This window comes from Macrobrachium nipponense, chromosome 3 (genome assembly GCF_015104395.2).
Source record: "Macrobrachium nipponense isolate FS-2020 chromosome 3, ASM1510439v2, whole genome shotgun sequence".
Taxonomy (NCBI): Eukaryota; Metazoa; Arthropoda; class Malacostraca; order Decapoda; family Palaemonidae; genus Macrobrachium; species Macrobrachium nipponense.
In genome coordinates, this window is record NC_087202.1 from 122,713,258 (window position 1) to 122,728,883 (window position 15,626).

The 15,626-nt window shown below is 41.5% G+C and overlaps 1 protein-coding gene across 1 annotated transcript in view; it reads right to left on the reverse strand.

The window, feature by feature from the left end:
- The window catches only part of LOC135222019 (MYND-type zinc finger-containing chromatin reader ZMYND8-like), an 87,467-nt gene that overhangs the window by 10,183 nt on the left and 61,658 nt on the right, over positions 1 to 15,626 (reverse strand). Inside the window, 1 exon segment of the mRNA XM_064260145.1 lies at positions 15,479 to 15,625. Coding sequence (XP_064116215.1) covers positions 15,479 to 15,625 — 147 coding nt within the window.

Below are 15,626 nucleotides of genomic sequence, written 5' to 3' on the forward strand. Positions count from 1 at the left end.
AATTTCATATCTAGCAAAAAATGACTTTTAGAAAAAAACTCTCCATTCGATTGGAGGTCTACATCAGGTCTATATGGTAGTAATCCCAGGTCTTAATATTAAATATCAAGGGAAGGGAGGATAGAATTTGAAAAATGGTTATTTTCGGGATAAATCGCCCTGGCGTCACAAAACCGAAGGTCAAAGGCGAAAATCATATGCGGTTTGGAGATGTCCCAAGTCACCTTATTAAGTGGTATGAATATCAAAGTCCTGTCCTTAAAAAAGGGCATTGGACGGCCGGCCCCCTTAAGCTGATTAACAGCTCTCCTAGGGCTGGCCAGAAGGATTAGATATTTTTTAAATGCTGAAGTACCAATTGGTTACCTAGCAACAGAACTAACAGCTTATTGTGGGATCTGAACCACTTTATATCAAAAAATTTATTTCTAATCACCAGAAACAAACTCCTCCAATTCTACGTTGGCAGTGGGGAATTAAACTTGGGACTGCCAAACCGGTAGGCGAGCACATAAACCACTCGTCCAACAAGGAACACGTGTAGAGGCGAGGCTGTGCAAATGCCTTGATGCGTCTACTACTTTAGTGGGTGTCTTTGTTGCTTTGGATCAATTCCTATAGCTAGCCAAAGGATACAAGATTCCCCTGCCAGGGTACAGTACCAAACAATACAACCAGAATAAAATCAGTCCTCAATACCACCAAATGAATTTTTAGAACCATTACCCAACTATTTAAAAGAATGAAGGAGAATGGAGGGTATTCCATGTCATGTGCAGATAATTGACAGATAGACAATTAGCCGACAGACAAGTCACCGACAGACAATTTGCCAAAAGGTTAATCAACTGACAGATAATTAGCAGTCACATGACTGAACAGACACTTTGCAAGAATAACATTTTTCACTGAGTACTAATGAACAAAAGTAAAAAAGAAAAAAAAATTAGAAAAAGCGTACTTATAAAAAATTAACACCACAATTTTAAAACTTCCTTAAATAAATTTAAATATCACATCATAAATCTCATTGCATTTGCTGTTTTTTTACACAATAAAGTAGTGGCACTATTTTATTTTCATTTATCAGTGCATGAACAGTGTATAGCTGTTTACCCAATGGTGCAGAGTCAAAAGTTCAATTACAAAACCACTGGTTTTTTTCTTTTATAAAATTTCTAAGTTTTTTAAAGTACCGAAAATAGAAATCGCTTCACATTCATGAAGTAAAAAATCATCACCTCTTGGAGTCTTATATAGTTCTTCCTCAATAAAAATAGGTCTTTTTTGCTGTACTGTACCCTTGAGAGATTCCTTTTTCGGTAATGCTCAAGGGCATATCTGAGTTACATCATCTATTATGACTGAAGGCAACTGCAACTGTTCAGTGCTCGACAAGAAGCTTTATTTTTTTTTACTTTTAAAGCAATATTTCCAATCGGCGTTGGGGGATTAGTTTCCTCATGGAGTGCCACTAATGATGTCATCGACTGTTGTCAGTCTAGCGTTGCACAATTTTCAGTTCACACATCTCCTAAAAGTTTTTAATTGCTGTGTTTTATCGATAATATAATATGAGTATCATTGTATAAGCTTTGTGCTACCCCATTCTGTCTTGACAATCTTCATGATACTAAAGGGCTTAGAAAAATATCAATTTCAGAAAAGCTGAATAAGACCTTGAACTTAGTATAATGATTTTAAATGTTTTGCAAATTGTCCTGTCAGCTTACTATCCTGTAGGCGAATTGTCTGTCAGCTAATTATCTATCGGCCAATTGTCCCGCTACCCTCCACATACACAGTATTAAAAGACTCCCTTAGAACTCGACGTCTTATGCAAGGCAAAGACATGATAGGAATTAAAACGTTTCTTAAGTTTCCTTCCCCAATACACACCAGCTGCATAAAAAGGACTCAAGGTAGTGCATTCATCATAAACTGTTTCTACATCCCTTAAGTATTGTGTCATGAATACTGACTTACACTTCCAAAAAGTTGATTGCAAGATAGAGGTCAGGGATTGATTTTTCTTCAATGCTAACATAGTGGATATAAGGTCCCTATGAAAAAATTTTAATGCATTTTTTGACAGAGGCTGTGAAGGATTCTTTACAGGGGTCTCGTTCTTAGCCAAGAACCCTAAGGAAAACGAACATAATGCATTCCCTTGTCAAATCTCTAAGGGAGATCGACTGCAACGGTTCGAAACAGGAACTGGATAACCATTTAAGAACAATATCTAAGTTCCATAATACTGAGGGAATCCCCTTCAGTTTGGAAGTGTCAAACAATTTAATTAGGTCTGATAATTACTAATTCATGGACAAGTCTGTCCTTTATAATGGAATACAGAGTTTAACATGGTTCTGTCCTCTTAAAAGTAGAAGTGGAAAGATTTCTATTTGTTCTGAGATATAGCAGGAAGTCAGCTACTACTGCTATAGAGGTTTGAGTAGAGGAGACATTGTTACTTCTGCACCAAGTTCTGAAGATCGTCCACTTTGCTTTGACAGACTTCATCTGATGATAGTCTCCTACACTTGGCAATAGTCTGCAGCTGCTTTGGAAAAGCCCTTCTTTCTGAGCAGTCTCCTGACAGTTTGTAACCTGTCAGGACAAGAGAATACAAAATTTTGATGGAACTGCCTGAAGTGCAGTTGTTTTCTTGGAAGTAACCTTGGAAAATCCAAAAGCAGTTTGAGTAGGTCTGGGAACTACTCTTTTGCTGGCCAAAAAGGTGCTATCAAAATCACGAGACATTTGTGTGGGTCCAAAATTTGTTCAGCAACTGTCTGATCATACTGAACAGGGGAAACACACAAAGATCTTTTTGTCCATGCCTCACATAGCATATGTTGGCCATGCTAGAGGATCTGGTACTGGAGAGCAGTGCGATAGGAGACGACTGTCTCTGGAAGTTGTGAAAAGGTCCAGTACTAGCTTTCCCCACAACTTCCAGAGGTCTAGGCATACTAGAGGGCCCAGGGTCCATTCCGTAGGGAGAACCTGTCACTGGTGGCTTAATTTGTCCCTCAGTACATTGAGCTTACCTTGAATGAAGCATGTTACTATCTTTGCATCGCTACCTTCGTACCATTTTGGTTCAACCATATGAGTTCCTCCACCGTCTAGTATAGAGAGAAGGAGTGGGTTCCCCCTTGATTCTTTATGTATGATAGTGCGGTTGTATTGTCAGTGTGGACTGTCACTGTCTTGCTGCATACCTCTGACTGTAAGAATTGAAGGCCGAAATGAATTGCCTTTAATTCTTTGACATTTTTTATGCCAAGTTTCCTGATGTATGAACCATGTCCCGGAGACTTCTTTGCTCCCTAGAAGAGCTCCCCAGCCTAGATCCAATATGTCTGATAAGCATTCTAGGCTGGGGTTCAGAAAGAAAATAAACTTTCCTTTTCTGAGAAACTTTCCTTCTGATAGCCTCCTTCTGCAGTTCAACCACTAAATGTTCTTCTTTATCGCCGTGATTATCAGGGACATGAACAAACTGGGGAATTTCTTTCTGTTCCACCTGGCTTTCAAGTAAAATTTTATTGGTCTCATGTCAAGTCTCCCCAGGCAGACAAACTGTTCCACAGAAGATTGGGTGTCCAGGAGGCTCATCCACCTGTTTGCCGCAACATTCGCTGAGAGTCAAGGTCTTGTTCACTTTCCTCTTCTGGACTGGGAAAGCCCAAAAAGCTCAAGAGTCTATCCTCATCCCAAGATATTAAATCTCCTGAGAAGGAGATAGTTGCAACTTTTGAACATTTATGAGAATGCCCAACTCCTGAGCCAAAAGAAGTTCTTCGTAGATCCTCCACACACAGTTCCTTCGTTCTGGACCATAGGAGCTAATTTTCAAGGTAAAGGGAGATTTTTTGATCCCACTAGATGGAGCCACTTTGCAAAGGGTGCAAGGACTCTGGTAAATACTTGTGGGGCTGTCGACAGCACAAACCACAGGGCACGGAACTGACAAACCTTGCCCTTGAAAACAAACCTGAGACCTTCTCGAGTTCGGGTGGATTGGGACATGGAAGTATGCATCCTGCATCTCTGTTCCATTTTAAATTTTGTCCTTTGGACAAATACGTTCAAAGAACTTACATCTAGCACAGGCAGTCCCCAGTTATCGGTGGACTCCATTATCTGTGATCCGGTTTTATGGGGTTTGTCTAGTGCCCTAAAAGTGGCGATTTATGGCACCATAACAGGCCATGTTCCGGTTATCGGCACAATAAACAGCCGAGTTTTGGTTAATGGCAGTGTTCAATTATCAGCACACCCCCGGGAACGCCCGGGAACAGTACCCCCACTGATAACCAGGGACTGGCTGTACAGGGCTCCAGCCTCCTGACAGTTTGTGAGCCACAAACAGCCTGTTGCAAAACCCTGGAGAATAAATGTCCTTGACCAACTCTATTGCCTCTTTCTCTATGAGAGATATGACTTCTTGTGATAGGGCTACAAAACTTTGAGCCTGGCGAGTAAGCTGTCAATGTGATGGGCATGCTGATTAAAGGAGGCATCTGAATGACAGGCATGGTATAACCTTCTTTCAGGACATTTATAATTCAGACTTTTGCACCCCTCTTCTCCAAGCACTCCCAAAAATGGAGGAGTCTTGCACCTACCAGAGTACGGAGGAAATTGTCTTCATTCCCTAGCTGAAGATCTGATAGAGGACTTTTTAATACTTCGTGATGTAAAACAGGTGTTAAATCTTGGTCTATAGCTCACCCTCTGTCTGTTGCTCTGAAAAGATGAGTCTGAGGTGGCTCTGCTGACCTGGTAACAAACACAGCTGATTCCTTTGGATGCCTAGAAGATTGAGATACGATTTTGAGTGCTTTTCTTCTGCAAATCAGAGGCAATGCCCAGAACTGTTTCTTGTGGAAACAGATGCATACAATCCAACAGAAAAGTAAAGCTGAACAGGCATTACACCCTAGGACATAAATGATTACCAAATCTCTTTTCTTTAGGATTCCCTGAGCATAAAAAGAAGTTAATTCTTAGGAACTATCCCTGATGACCCCATCAATGCAGGAAAGTACTCCCAGCCAGTCTGACAGGAAATTCTGTGGTAATATTGTGCAGTCCTTAATTTTTCAAGCCAGACAGCCCACCAACCAGTCCAAAAAGCTCATAATTTCAAACAGCTTAAATATATTTTTAAGGGGATGAGCTAACTCAGAAGCCGAAAACATAATTTTAGCCGAATTGAAGTCTGACCTAGTCAAGTCTACAATGTTCCCTATCCACCCCCTGCATATTCGCAGGGGGCGCGTACCAAATTTTTTATAACTAACAAACCTGAGGTCTTAACATTAGGATTATACTAGCGCCAAGTTGGAAACCGGTAGAACTTGTGTGATCCAGGGACTATTGGCATCTGTACCAGGTCACGAGGTATTGTAGTTCCCAGAATGCCCCTGGCGTCCCGTGACCTATCAGTTACTATTCCAACCCAGTTTAGACTGTCAGAGGGATGGTTCCAGGTGGGCCTTATATGTTAAGACCTCAGATTTGTTAGTTATGAAAAATACAATTCAATTAAAATTCTGTCTTGTTCATATACGAAACAAACCTTCGGTCTTAACATTAGGATAGACTTACTTATTGGTGGGAGGTAAGCCATTAACTAACTGGGAGTTTGCCACCTTTATCCATTTCCGAAGTTCCATGTTGGCCAGTTGCATTTCGCGCTCGGCTACCAATCTGGTGGTCTGAAGTTCGATTCTCGGCTCAGCCAACACGGTACCAGAGGAATTTATTTCTGGTGACAGAAATTCATTCCTCAATACAATGTGGTTCGGATCCCACAATAAGCTGTAGGTCCCGTTGCTAGGTAACCAATTGGTTCCTAGTCATGTAAGAATATATCTAAGCCTTCGGGCCAGCCCTAGGAGAGCTGTTAATCAGCTCAGTGGTCTGGTTAAACTAAGATATACTCATCCATTTCCGAATAGATGTATTCTAAGACAATGGACCTCTGAACCAAAGATATATGAGAAACTATTGGTTTCCCTCTCTGGGTGTTTCATACAATGCCATAGCTTATTGCATTACGGAAAGTTGAGAGCTATCAGTTCTCATAAGCAACTCCAGTCCTTGTACATAGATCTATTATCACCCCTCTCTTACTATTACTGAGAGGAGTGTGTTGCTACTAAAAAGTGTCCTATGCTCTAGATTATCAGGTGAGGGAGACAGCCATACTGTAATATGGCTGTCTCCCTCACCTGTATCTAGTCTGTTCCAGCTCATAATGGCACTCTCCCTCTTACTGCCCATAGGTAAAGGAGTAGCTAGAAAAAGTGGTAAAGAAGGAAGACCAGTTATCTCATTCATTCTACTTTCTTATCTTCATCTTAGACTACACTCTAACTGACCTGCCAGGGGTACTGGATGAGCTACACTACTTGTTGGGCAGCCACCATTGGACCCAAGGAAAGTGTCCAAGGATCTATGGGCAAAATCTTTTAAATAAAAAGAAGTGAAAGAAAGTTGTTTGGTATTGCCAAACACCAGCTTTCTAAATCCTCTCTACAGACATATTTTTTGTGAATGCCAAAGAAGCACTCCAGCCCTTAATGTCATGAGCTCTAGCTCTCTCCAGACTATTTGACCCTCTGCCTCCTGTCATGTACTCATTCCTGATCATTTCTCTCAACCAAAAAACGAGATTTATTCCAGGACCTTCCTTCTTGTTCCGTCCTGTACTCACAAAAAGCCTTCAGCATCCCGGCCTGAGATGCCGCGTTCTTCTTAAGTATGCTTGTAGTACTCTTACAGGGCACAACAGCATTTCTTCATGATCATTATCCACAAAATCTTCCAGAGAAGGTACCGAAAAGGAGTCAAATCTGCCACCCACTACTGATGGGTTTTTAGTTTTGGCTACGAATTCTGGGATAAATTCGAAGACCATAGACTTTCAACCTCTCGAATGCTTCACCAGATATGACAGACCATGCAGCTCTCCTACCCTTTTGGTTGAGGCTAGAGCCAATAGGAAGACTGCCTTCAGGGTCAAGCTTCTATCTGTGGACTGTCAAATGGCTCGTATGGGCGTTTTGTAAGGCTAACCAGTACCATGGTTAAATCCCAATCTGGGGCTTTTAGTTCCTTCGGGGAAGAGGACTGCTCAGAACTCTTTATTAATATAGCCATTTCCTATGAAGAAGTAATGTCCAAACCTTCCATTCGCAGAACCAAAGCTAGAGCAGCCCTGTATCTCTTTACAGCAGATACTGACTTTATGTCTTTCTGTTCTGATATAACAAAGTCCCTTAACTGTTGAATAGTGGTTCTGAGTGGAGACAAGTTCCCTCTATGACACCAATCACAGTACACGGACCATTTTCCTTGGTACACAACTCCCAATGACCTGATATTTCTTGCCATCTGTGTTGCTGCTTTCTGAGAAAAACCTCTCGCTCGTAGGATTCGCGGATTCACACATTCACGGATTTCTCAGGAACGTTTCTCCACATTATTCGCAGGAAATTCGCATATTAGCAGTATTTTTTTATGGGAAATATCCACACGTTCCTGGTTTTTTTTTTTATCAATTTCATCATAAATGCACTTTTTGTGATAAAATTATTAAAAAACCAAGTATAACAATTTTCAGTGGGTTTTTCTTGAGTTTTAACTAACAAAATAGGCTGTTTTCAGCATTTTTATAGGGGGTTCCAACTATTCGCGGGTTTTAACTATTCACAAGGAGAGTGGTACGCATCCCCTGTGAATACGGAGGGACCACTGTACTTCACAGTCTCCACACGTGAAGTGATAGGGACTGCACCGACTGGTGGTACCTCTCCACATGTGGTTGACACAGTAGGTTGTTCAATGGAGGTAACTCTCTTGACACATCTATTAGAAGTTCCAACAGGTCTAAACCATTCTGTCTTCGGCCACAATGGGGCTACTAGTCATCTTGAGGTTCTGAGACCGCATCACCTTGTTCAGAACCTGACGGATTAGGCAAAAGGGGGAGGGAATGTCGACATCCAGATTGTCCCATGGGTGTTGTAGGGCATCTTCTGCTGCTGCCTTTGCGTCCGGGACTACTGAACAATACACTTCTAACTTTTTGTTGTACCTGGTTGAGAATAGGTCTATAATTGCCTTTCCCACAAGATGAACATTCTGTCCACTACCTGCTGATGCAAGGACCACTCTATTCCAAGAATCTGGTCCCCGTGGCTCGAATTTGTCGACAACTATGTTTCTCTTTCCTGGGGAATAATAACTCTGGCCCTGATGTCTACTAAGTTTCTCTACAGCCCACTGATGAAGTTGAACTGCTGGAGTTCTCTGTCCTTGCGATTCCATTTCCCCGAAATCATCAGCTCCTCCATGAGCACTCCCCAACCTTCGAGTGACGTATCCGAGAACAGCAGGAGATCTGGAGAGGGTTGGTGAAGGGGAATTCCCACTGTCAGATTTTTGTCCTGCAACCACCACTGTAGGTCTTTCCTAACCTCTGTCTACAAGGGAATTTGCTCGTATGGGTGATCTACAGTTGTGACCAAAACTCCTTCATCCTCCATTGTAATGATCGAAGGAGTAGTCTCCCATGTGGCATCAGCTTCTCCATGGGATCAGCTTCTCCAAGGAACTTAGTATTCACCCAGAACTACTTGCCACTGTTTTGCTGGCTGTGCTTGTTTTCCCAGAATGGCATTCACCACTTGTTTTGCATTTCTCTACCCTCTGGTCTTGCTAGGAACACTGGCTATTACTGTGTCTATAATCATACCCAGATACACCAGCCTCTGACTGGGATCCAAACTTGACTTCTGATTTATCACAATGCCTAGGCTGTGATAAAACTGCAGAAGGGTGTCCCTGTCTCGAGGTAATTTTTCTCTGGACTTTGCTATCACCAGCCAGCCGTCTAGGTATCTTATTAGCCTGATCCCCTCAGCATGCGCCCATGTCGACACGAGAGTGATATCCTTGTAAAAACCTTGGGGAGACGTCAATCCAAAGCACAGGACTCTGAATTGGAAAACTTTCTCCACAACACTGAAGCGGAGAAATTTCCTGGAAGACTGATGGATTGGATCTCAAGTATGCGTCCTGCAAGTCTATTGTCAGCATAAAATCCTTGTCCCTGACTGACTACAGCTAGAACTGTCTTTGGGGTCTCCAATTTGAATCTGGGTTTCCTTATAAACAGATTCAATGTTGAAAGATCTATAACTGTCCTCCAATCTCCATTGGCTTTGGGAACAAGGAAAATACGGCTGTAAAACCCCCTTGAGCGGAAGTGATACTGTTCTTCAGCTCCCTTCTCCATCATCATCTTCACTTCCTCTTCACGAATAAGAGATTTCTGAGATTCCTGAGCATAGGAGAGGTGTGGTAATGATTGTTCTGTCATGGGGTGGGGTCACTTGAATGGAATCAGATATCTGACTCCGAGAACATCCACCACCCACTGCTCCGCTCCAAATTCCTGCCTCACTTTCAATGATTTGCCAGGCATCTCCCCCACTGGTGTGACTGAGTGGTGAGAGGTGCCCATCCTATCATCTCAAACCTCTCCCCCTGCCCCTAATACCCCTTCTTCTGTTGGGTCTATTGTGAAAGGGCCAATGAGCTAACTTCTTCTTTGGGGAAGAGGGTCGGTCTTGTTGATCTATTAGAGTTATTATGTCTCACTGGTCTCTTTTGAGGTAATTGTTGATGTTGCCTTACCTCATTAGAATTAGCCTGGCTTCCAGATGCTTTCTTAACTGCCTGCTGGACTAATCTGTTTGTTAGTGTCCATTCTTCTTCTATCTATAGCAGCTCTAGATACCCTTTGGCAACAGCAATTGCGACTCTAAGATATCCCCATTTCGAATTTCTAATAGGGAATACAAATCAATAGTGTAGCTTAATCATCAATAGGATATTAGTCCACACATTGGCACTCAAATTTGTCAAGTATGCAATTGCTTTTAAACCAAATTGGAACAATCTGAAAAACATTGTCTCATCCACTAATTTCCTTGTTGATTCAGAGGATGTAATTTTTGCTACTGCTGTTGACCAAAGGTCTAACCAAGAAGCAGTCTTAAAGATAGAAGTTGTTGCTTCCAATGTAGCAGCCTCTTGACAAGTCATCGACAGGCATTCCATCTTAACTTGATCCAAGGTTAATCCAGGTTTTAACCTTACTACATCTGGGTTGATTTGTCTTGATAGTAATGGAACCTTAGGTGTCGCATACCTTTCCTTCCACATAATATGTCCTATGTCTTAGTATGGTGGGAGAGAAATGAACTTAAATGATCTATTTGATCTTAATGAATCATCCCTTCCAGCAATCCGTGCATTGACATGCTGTAAAATAGACTCCGCACGACTTGAGCAAGGTAATTTATACGACACCTTCGTATCCTTTCTCAGTTCTAATAGCATGTTGATTCCCAGGAGGAAATATACTGGCAGGCGTCTCCAGCCTCCTTGAAAGACTACTGAATTGGCGAATCAAGTCAACACTTCCGCATACAAAACCAGAAACTCCTGGTTTTCCCCTTCCTCCAATTCCAACATATTCTGTTCGGCTACAGGAGAAGTTAGTTCACCCCTATCCTCTGCCAAACGTTCGGGTGTGTCATGGCCATCTGACCCTACAACCGCAGCATCTTTGATCTCCGACGGCCGACGTTAGCTCGATCTTGAATAGCCATTAGGAGAATGTGACCGCCTAACTGCTTCTATGCACGCGGATCTACAGCAAGAACTATGTCTATTCCTCCAAGATGATGGTTCTCGCGAAACCTAACTACTAATCTCCTCTCTATCTCCATTAATATTATCCAAGGTTATTGGACTTTATCTCCATTAATATTATCCAAGGTCATTGGACTATCATCTCTGACAGCTGCGCGGAAGCTGACCTTGATCTATCATCGAGGCGAACAGCGCCTTCCATCAGTGTATACAGGGGGGAGAGGTTACCAACTCTTTATTATTTGACCTTTTAATGGGAGCTTTTTCATCCATCCTTCTTATTTTAAAAGGTTTTACAAGAGAGAACTGTAATAGAGACGTTCCTTATGTTTTCTTCATCGAATGATCCCCATTCATTGTTGATTTCCCCAGTGGCAGTGGGGTCTCTACTAACCGCTTTGTCCTCACTGTTGGCATCTCTGCTGTGGCTGCCATTCCAATGGCCATCAACGCTTTCGTCTGTTTGGAGCATGTAAATGACGGCGGTCATTATCGTTAACTTTACTAGCCACTGCCTTCTTCACTTTGTTGCTGACAGGGATGTGACAGTCCTGGCTTGAAGATGAAGAAGAATTTAATCTTCTCCTCTTGGTACGAGGACCAGCTAAAGTCCCTTATCCTCCAACGCTTGACCGGTACATGCAGTGACGTCATCAAGTTTTGCAATATGTTGAACTAGAGGAAGAAGACGAAGAAGAAGACGATTCACATCTTTTCTTCTTGTCTTTCTTATCTATTTTGTCCTCTAAAGCTTGTAATTTCTTCATGACTGTGTGTAGCGATGAGTCTGAAAGCGTATTCGTCTCCGGTGGCAACAACCGGTAAGTGGGAGGAGAAGAAGAAGCAGTAGGGCCTGTGACACCATGGCGGCAGCCACCATGCCCATGTGTGATGTCAGTTGTGACGTCACCACGTCTTAGAAAGGGAGAGACTGAGCGGCTACTGCTGGTATCCCTGTGTGTGCTGCAAAAACTGTTCCCAAGTTCTGCATCGCCGGAAACATCGATGATGTTGTCACTGCTGTAGCACTTGCTCCCATAAATTGCAGGCCAGGGGGATGTGGAACATTCATAGTCAGCAGGCCTGGGAGGAAGCGTGACACCACATAGTGTAATAGCAACCCCTCCAAGGTTGGTACGCCTGATAGGCCTAACCCCAACCACATTCCTTCCATCCTCTGCGCATCAGGGGCTAAATTCTGGGACAAAGATGGCGATGCTCCCCCTCTCCCTGTCGGGAATGACGGAGTGTAATTATGCATAAAATTACCCAAAACCCCTCCTGGAGTTTCCGATAACAAATTGTTAGAAGAAATAGAAGGGGTTTGGGAAACATCAAAACCAGATGGCGAAATATACGGAGCAGTCTGATGTATCACCAATACAAAAGAAGCTGAAGACGCTTGGTCATCCAAAGATGGCGGTGTCTCCTTTTTTTTCTTTTGACTGGCATTTCCATAAAACTTCATCCATTGTTCAACCGACCAACCACGACAAACTGAACAAGGATTAGTAATAGTACATACGTTTTCTCTGCACCTACTACACGTTGGATGAGGATCCATAGACACAGATGTTAAAAATCTTGAACAAGGAAATCTACTCACTCCAGGGCATTTCCTTTGTTTCTTGCGAGATCCCGAAGAAAGTTCCCTTGGTGAAGCTAAATTCTCCATATCTCACAACATATACACACCTAGCAGATCACACCCACACTGAGATTACCCAGAGAAAGAAAAAGGAAAATACGAATGAAATGGGCAAACTAAACCGACTTTAAACAGATACAAAGTAATCACGTCCTATCTTAAAGGCGGTAGAAGAGTAACTGATAGGTCACGGGACGCCTGGGGCATCATGGGAACAAAAATACCCCGTGGCCTGGTACAGATGCCAATAGTCCCTGGAACACAAGTTTTTTTATTAATTCTTCCAGTTTCCAGCTTGATGCTAGAATTATTCTAATGTTAAGACCAAAGGTTTGTTTCGATTATGAACAACTGCCTATTTTGTTAGGTAAAACTGAAGAAAAACCAACTAAAATTGTTTATACCTGGATTTTTTAAGTTTTCTCACAAAAAGTGCATTTTATTATGAAACGGATAAAAAAAGTCTGCGAATATGGGGGGTTCACTGTATAAGCCCAGAGAAGTCCCCCTAGGAGGAGGCAGAAACTTCCTGGGAAGAAGCTTCCTTGACATAAAAGCAGTACTTCGACATGGAAATACTGGTAGGAGGGAAGCTGAAGGTAGCTTTACCTTGTTCACTCTTCTCTGCAAGCCATCCTTCAACCCTTTATAAGGCCTTCTTCGCCGAAGAAGAGTACCAATTTAGATAGTCTCGAGTGACCTGACGTATGGGCTTCCAATAAGAAGGCAGATGCAGACGAGGAAGGTGCTGTTGGCATGAAAAATTTGGAAATGTTGCCAGCAGAAACCTCAACAATGAGGCATAGGCTGTAAGAGTACCTACTTCCTATTCTTCGTCAGGAAATCGGAGACACTGCTCGAGCCCAAATACTGGATCACTGAGGCAGCTGTTGTGCGGTAGCCAGCGAGTACTTTGGCACCAAAGAGGCCGCAAGTATACCCGGGCGCCAAAGAAGGCAAGTCTTCTATCTGAAGTTCCTGTGGCACTTTATGTATGAGCACCACTGGATTCTCTGTTCCTAAAGGCAGATAAACTTCCAAAGGAAACTCCAACACTGCATGCTCTGGAGACTGTTTTCATTCCCTACAAGACGACTTCTTGACTGAAGAAGAAGCACCCTTACAGGAAGTCTGGAGCCAGGGGATGGTCTTCTAGTGATTGTTTATCCAACAAGGAGTCCTCAGGGCTATCCCAGTGATTAAATGACGGTTGCTCCCTAGTCTTCTTACAAGCCTTTGAAGATGATACAAATCAGCAGGTCACCTTTTAGGAACATTGTAAATTGTAGGTTTGTGGGAGAATTACTTGTCTAGAAGCAGGCGAAGTACCTTAAAAGACCAGTTCAGACGGGAAGCGGTTTTCTTTAAAATAACTGCATAAAAAGACGATCTCATCTTGGAACAGAAACCAATCAGAAGTTAATGTTAGAGCCCTGTGGAGGATAGTAAAAACAGAATTAATTTTAAAGTTAAAAGACCAAAAATTATAAAAATTTAACCCTAAGCTTCTAAACACTCTCTTCCTAAAAATCGTGGCGTTTTAAGACGAAACAATATTTTTAATACCACGATTTTCTGGAAAAGAACGTTTGCGAGCTTAGGGTCAAATTTTATAGTTTTTGTTCTTTCAACTTTAAAATTAATTTTGTTTTTACTCTCCTCCACAGGGCTCTAATGATAACTTCTGATTGTTTTTTTTTTCCATGATGAGATAATCTTTTTATGCAAATATTTAAAAAAACTGCTTCTCGTCTGAACTGGTCTTTAAGATACACCGCCTGCTTCTAGACAAGTACTTCTTCCTCAAACCTACAATTTACAATGTTCCTAAATTGAATTTTTATGCTGAGTTTCCATTTTCATTTGATGACACTTTTAGAAAAACCTTCTCATAACATATCCAAAATAAGTTTGGAGCTATTAAGGTTCACTTGATACCCATTAATCCCATTACTATTGGATCATTATTTAAGTTCAAAGACCATTTGTGCCCTTATATGTCCTCTGGGTGTGTGTATAACTATACATATCCTAAATGTAATTTAGGAACTTTTATTGAATCCACCAGGAGGCTTCTGAAGGCATGCAAAGACTCTCATCATGGAGTAAGCTATAGGACAGGCAGCAAAATTGCAACCACAGAGTTTTCTAATAATAGAAATCACTCTAGAAAATGTAAAAATTCGATTGAAAATGGAATTTTCAGTTTTAGGGCAAGCACCCAACAGCCATGAATTGACAATTTTAGAATTGTCGATGATCAAACGACTCGTCCCCTTGGTGAACAGCCAAAACTTTGCTGGCATACTGTACCTCTCTTTAGTTTTTTATTTTTCTCTCCAGTCTTGACATAGCCACTGAATAGGTTGGTCCAGCTCTGCTTAACCTTTGAATTTTAAAAAAAAATCTATTTTGTTTTGCGTTTTTCAAGTTGTCCTTTTAGTCGTTTGTTTTGATACTTTAAATTTGTAATCATTGTGCAACTTTAATTCTTAAATTTTAAATTCAGATTCTTCTTGTAATTTATATTATCTATTTTGTACAGCCCTCAAAAATTAGCAAGTCTTTATATCCTCCTCTTCATTGACATATTTATTCCTTTGAGAATTTGATATTTCCTGAATTCAAGCAAATGATGTTCTCTACAGATAACTTATCATTTTGACTATTTATTTTTTATGCTTTCCACTTCTGTACATAGAAAAAAATGACTAGTACAGCATTCTTCAAAATAACACCATGACCAACATTAAACCATGAAAAGTGAATTTATGGGAAGCAGTGATGTACCAATATTCTACAGATATTTAATCTTGGCTTATTTTGGACAATGTACCAAGCTTGTTTTCCTTTCATTGCCTTTCTTGAAAATGTTTTCTTAAAAATATTTTCCATGCCAAAGATCTTTCTGCTACACTCAACATAAATATTTTCCACGACAAAGATCTTTATGCTACACTCGACACAAGAGTTTGGAAGCATGTGTTCAGTAGTTCTGTGGGCCATATTTACACCATGGTCAGAACTAAATTCGTCCAAATATGCTATAACTAAAAAAGATTTTAAATTAAGTGTTTTATAACTCACCTGGCATGGGTAGTCACAATAGGAAGTGTTCCAACAACAGAAGAAGAGTGCTTCCTTCCCACAATTTGCACACCACTGTTTCTTTTTAGTCTCTTCCACTGCTCTTTGTCGTTCTGCTTCCATCTGCCGTTTGACCTCAGCCAACCTC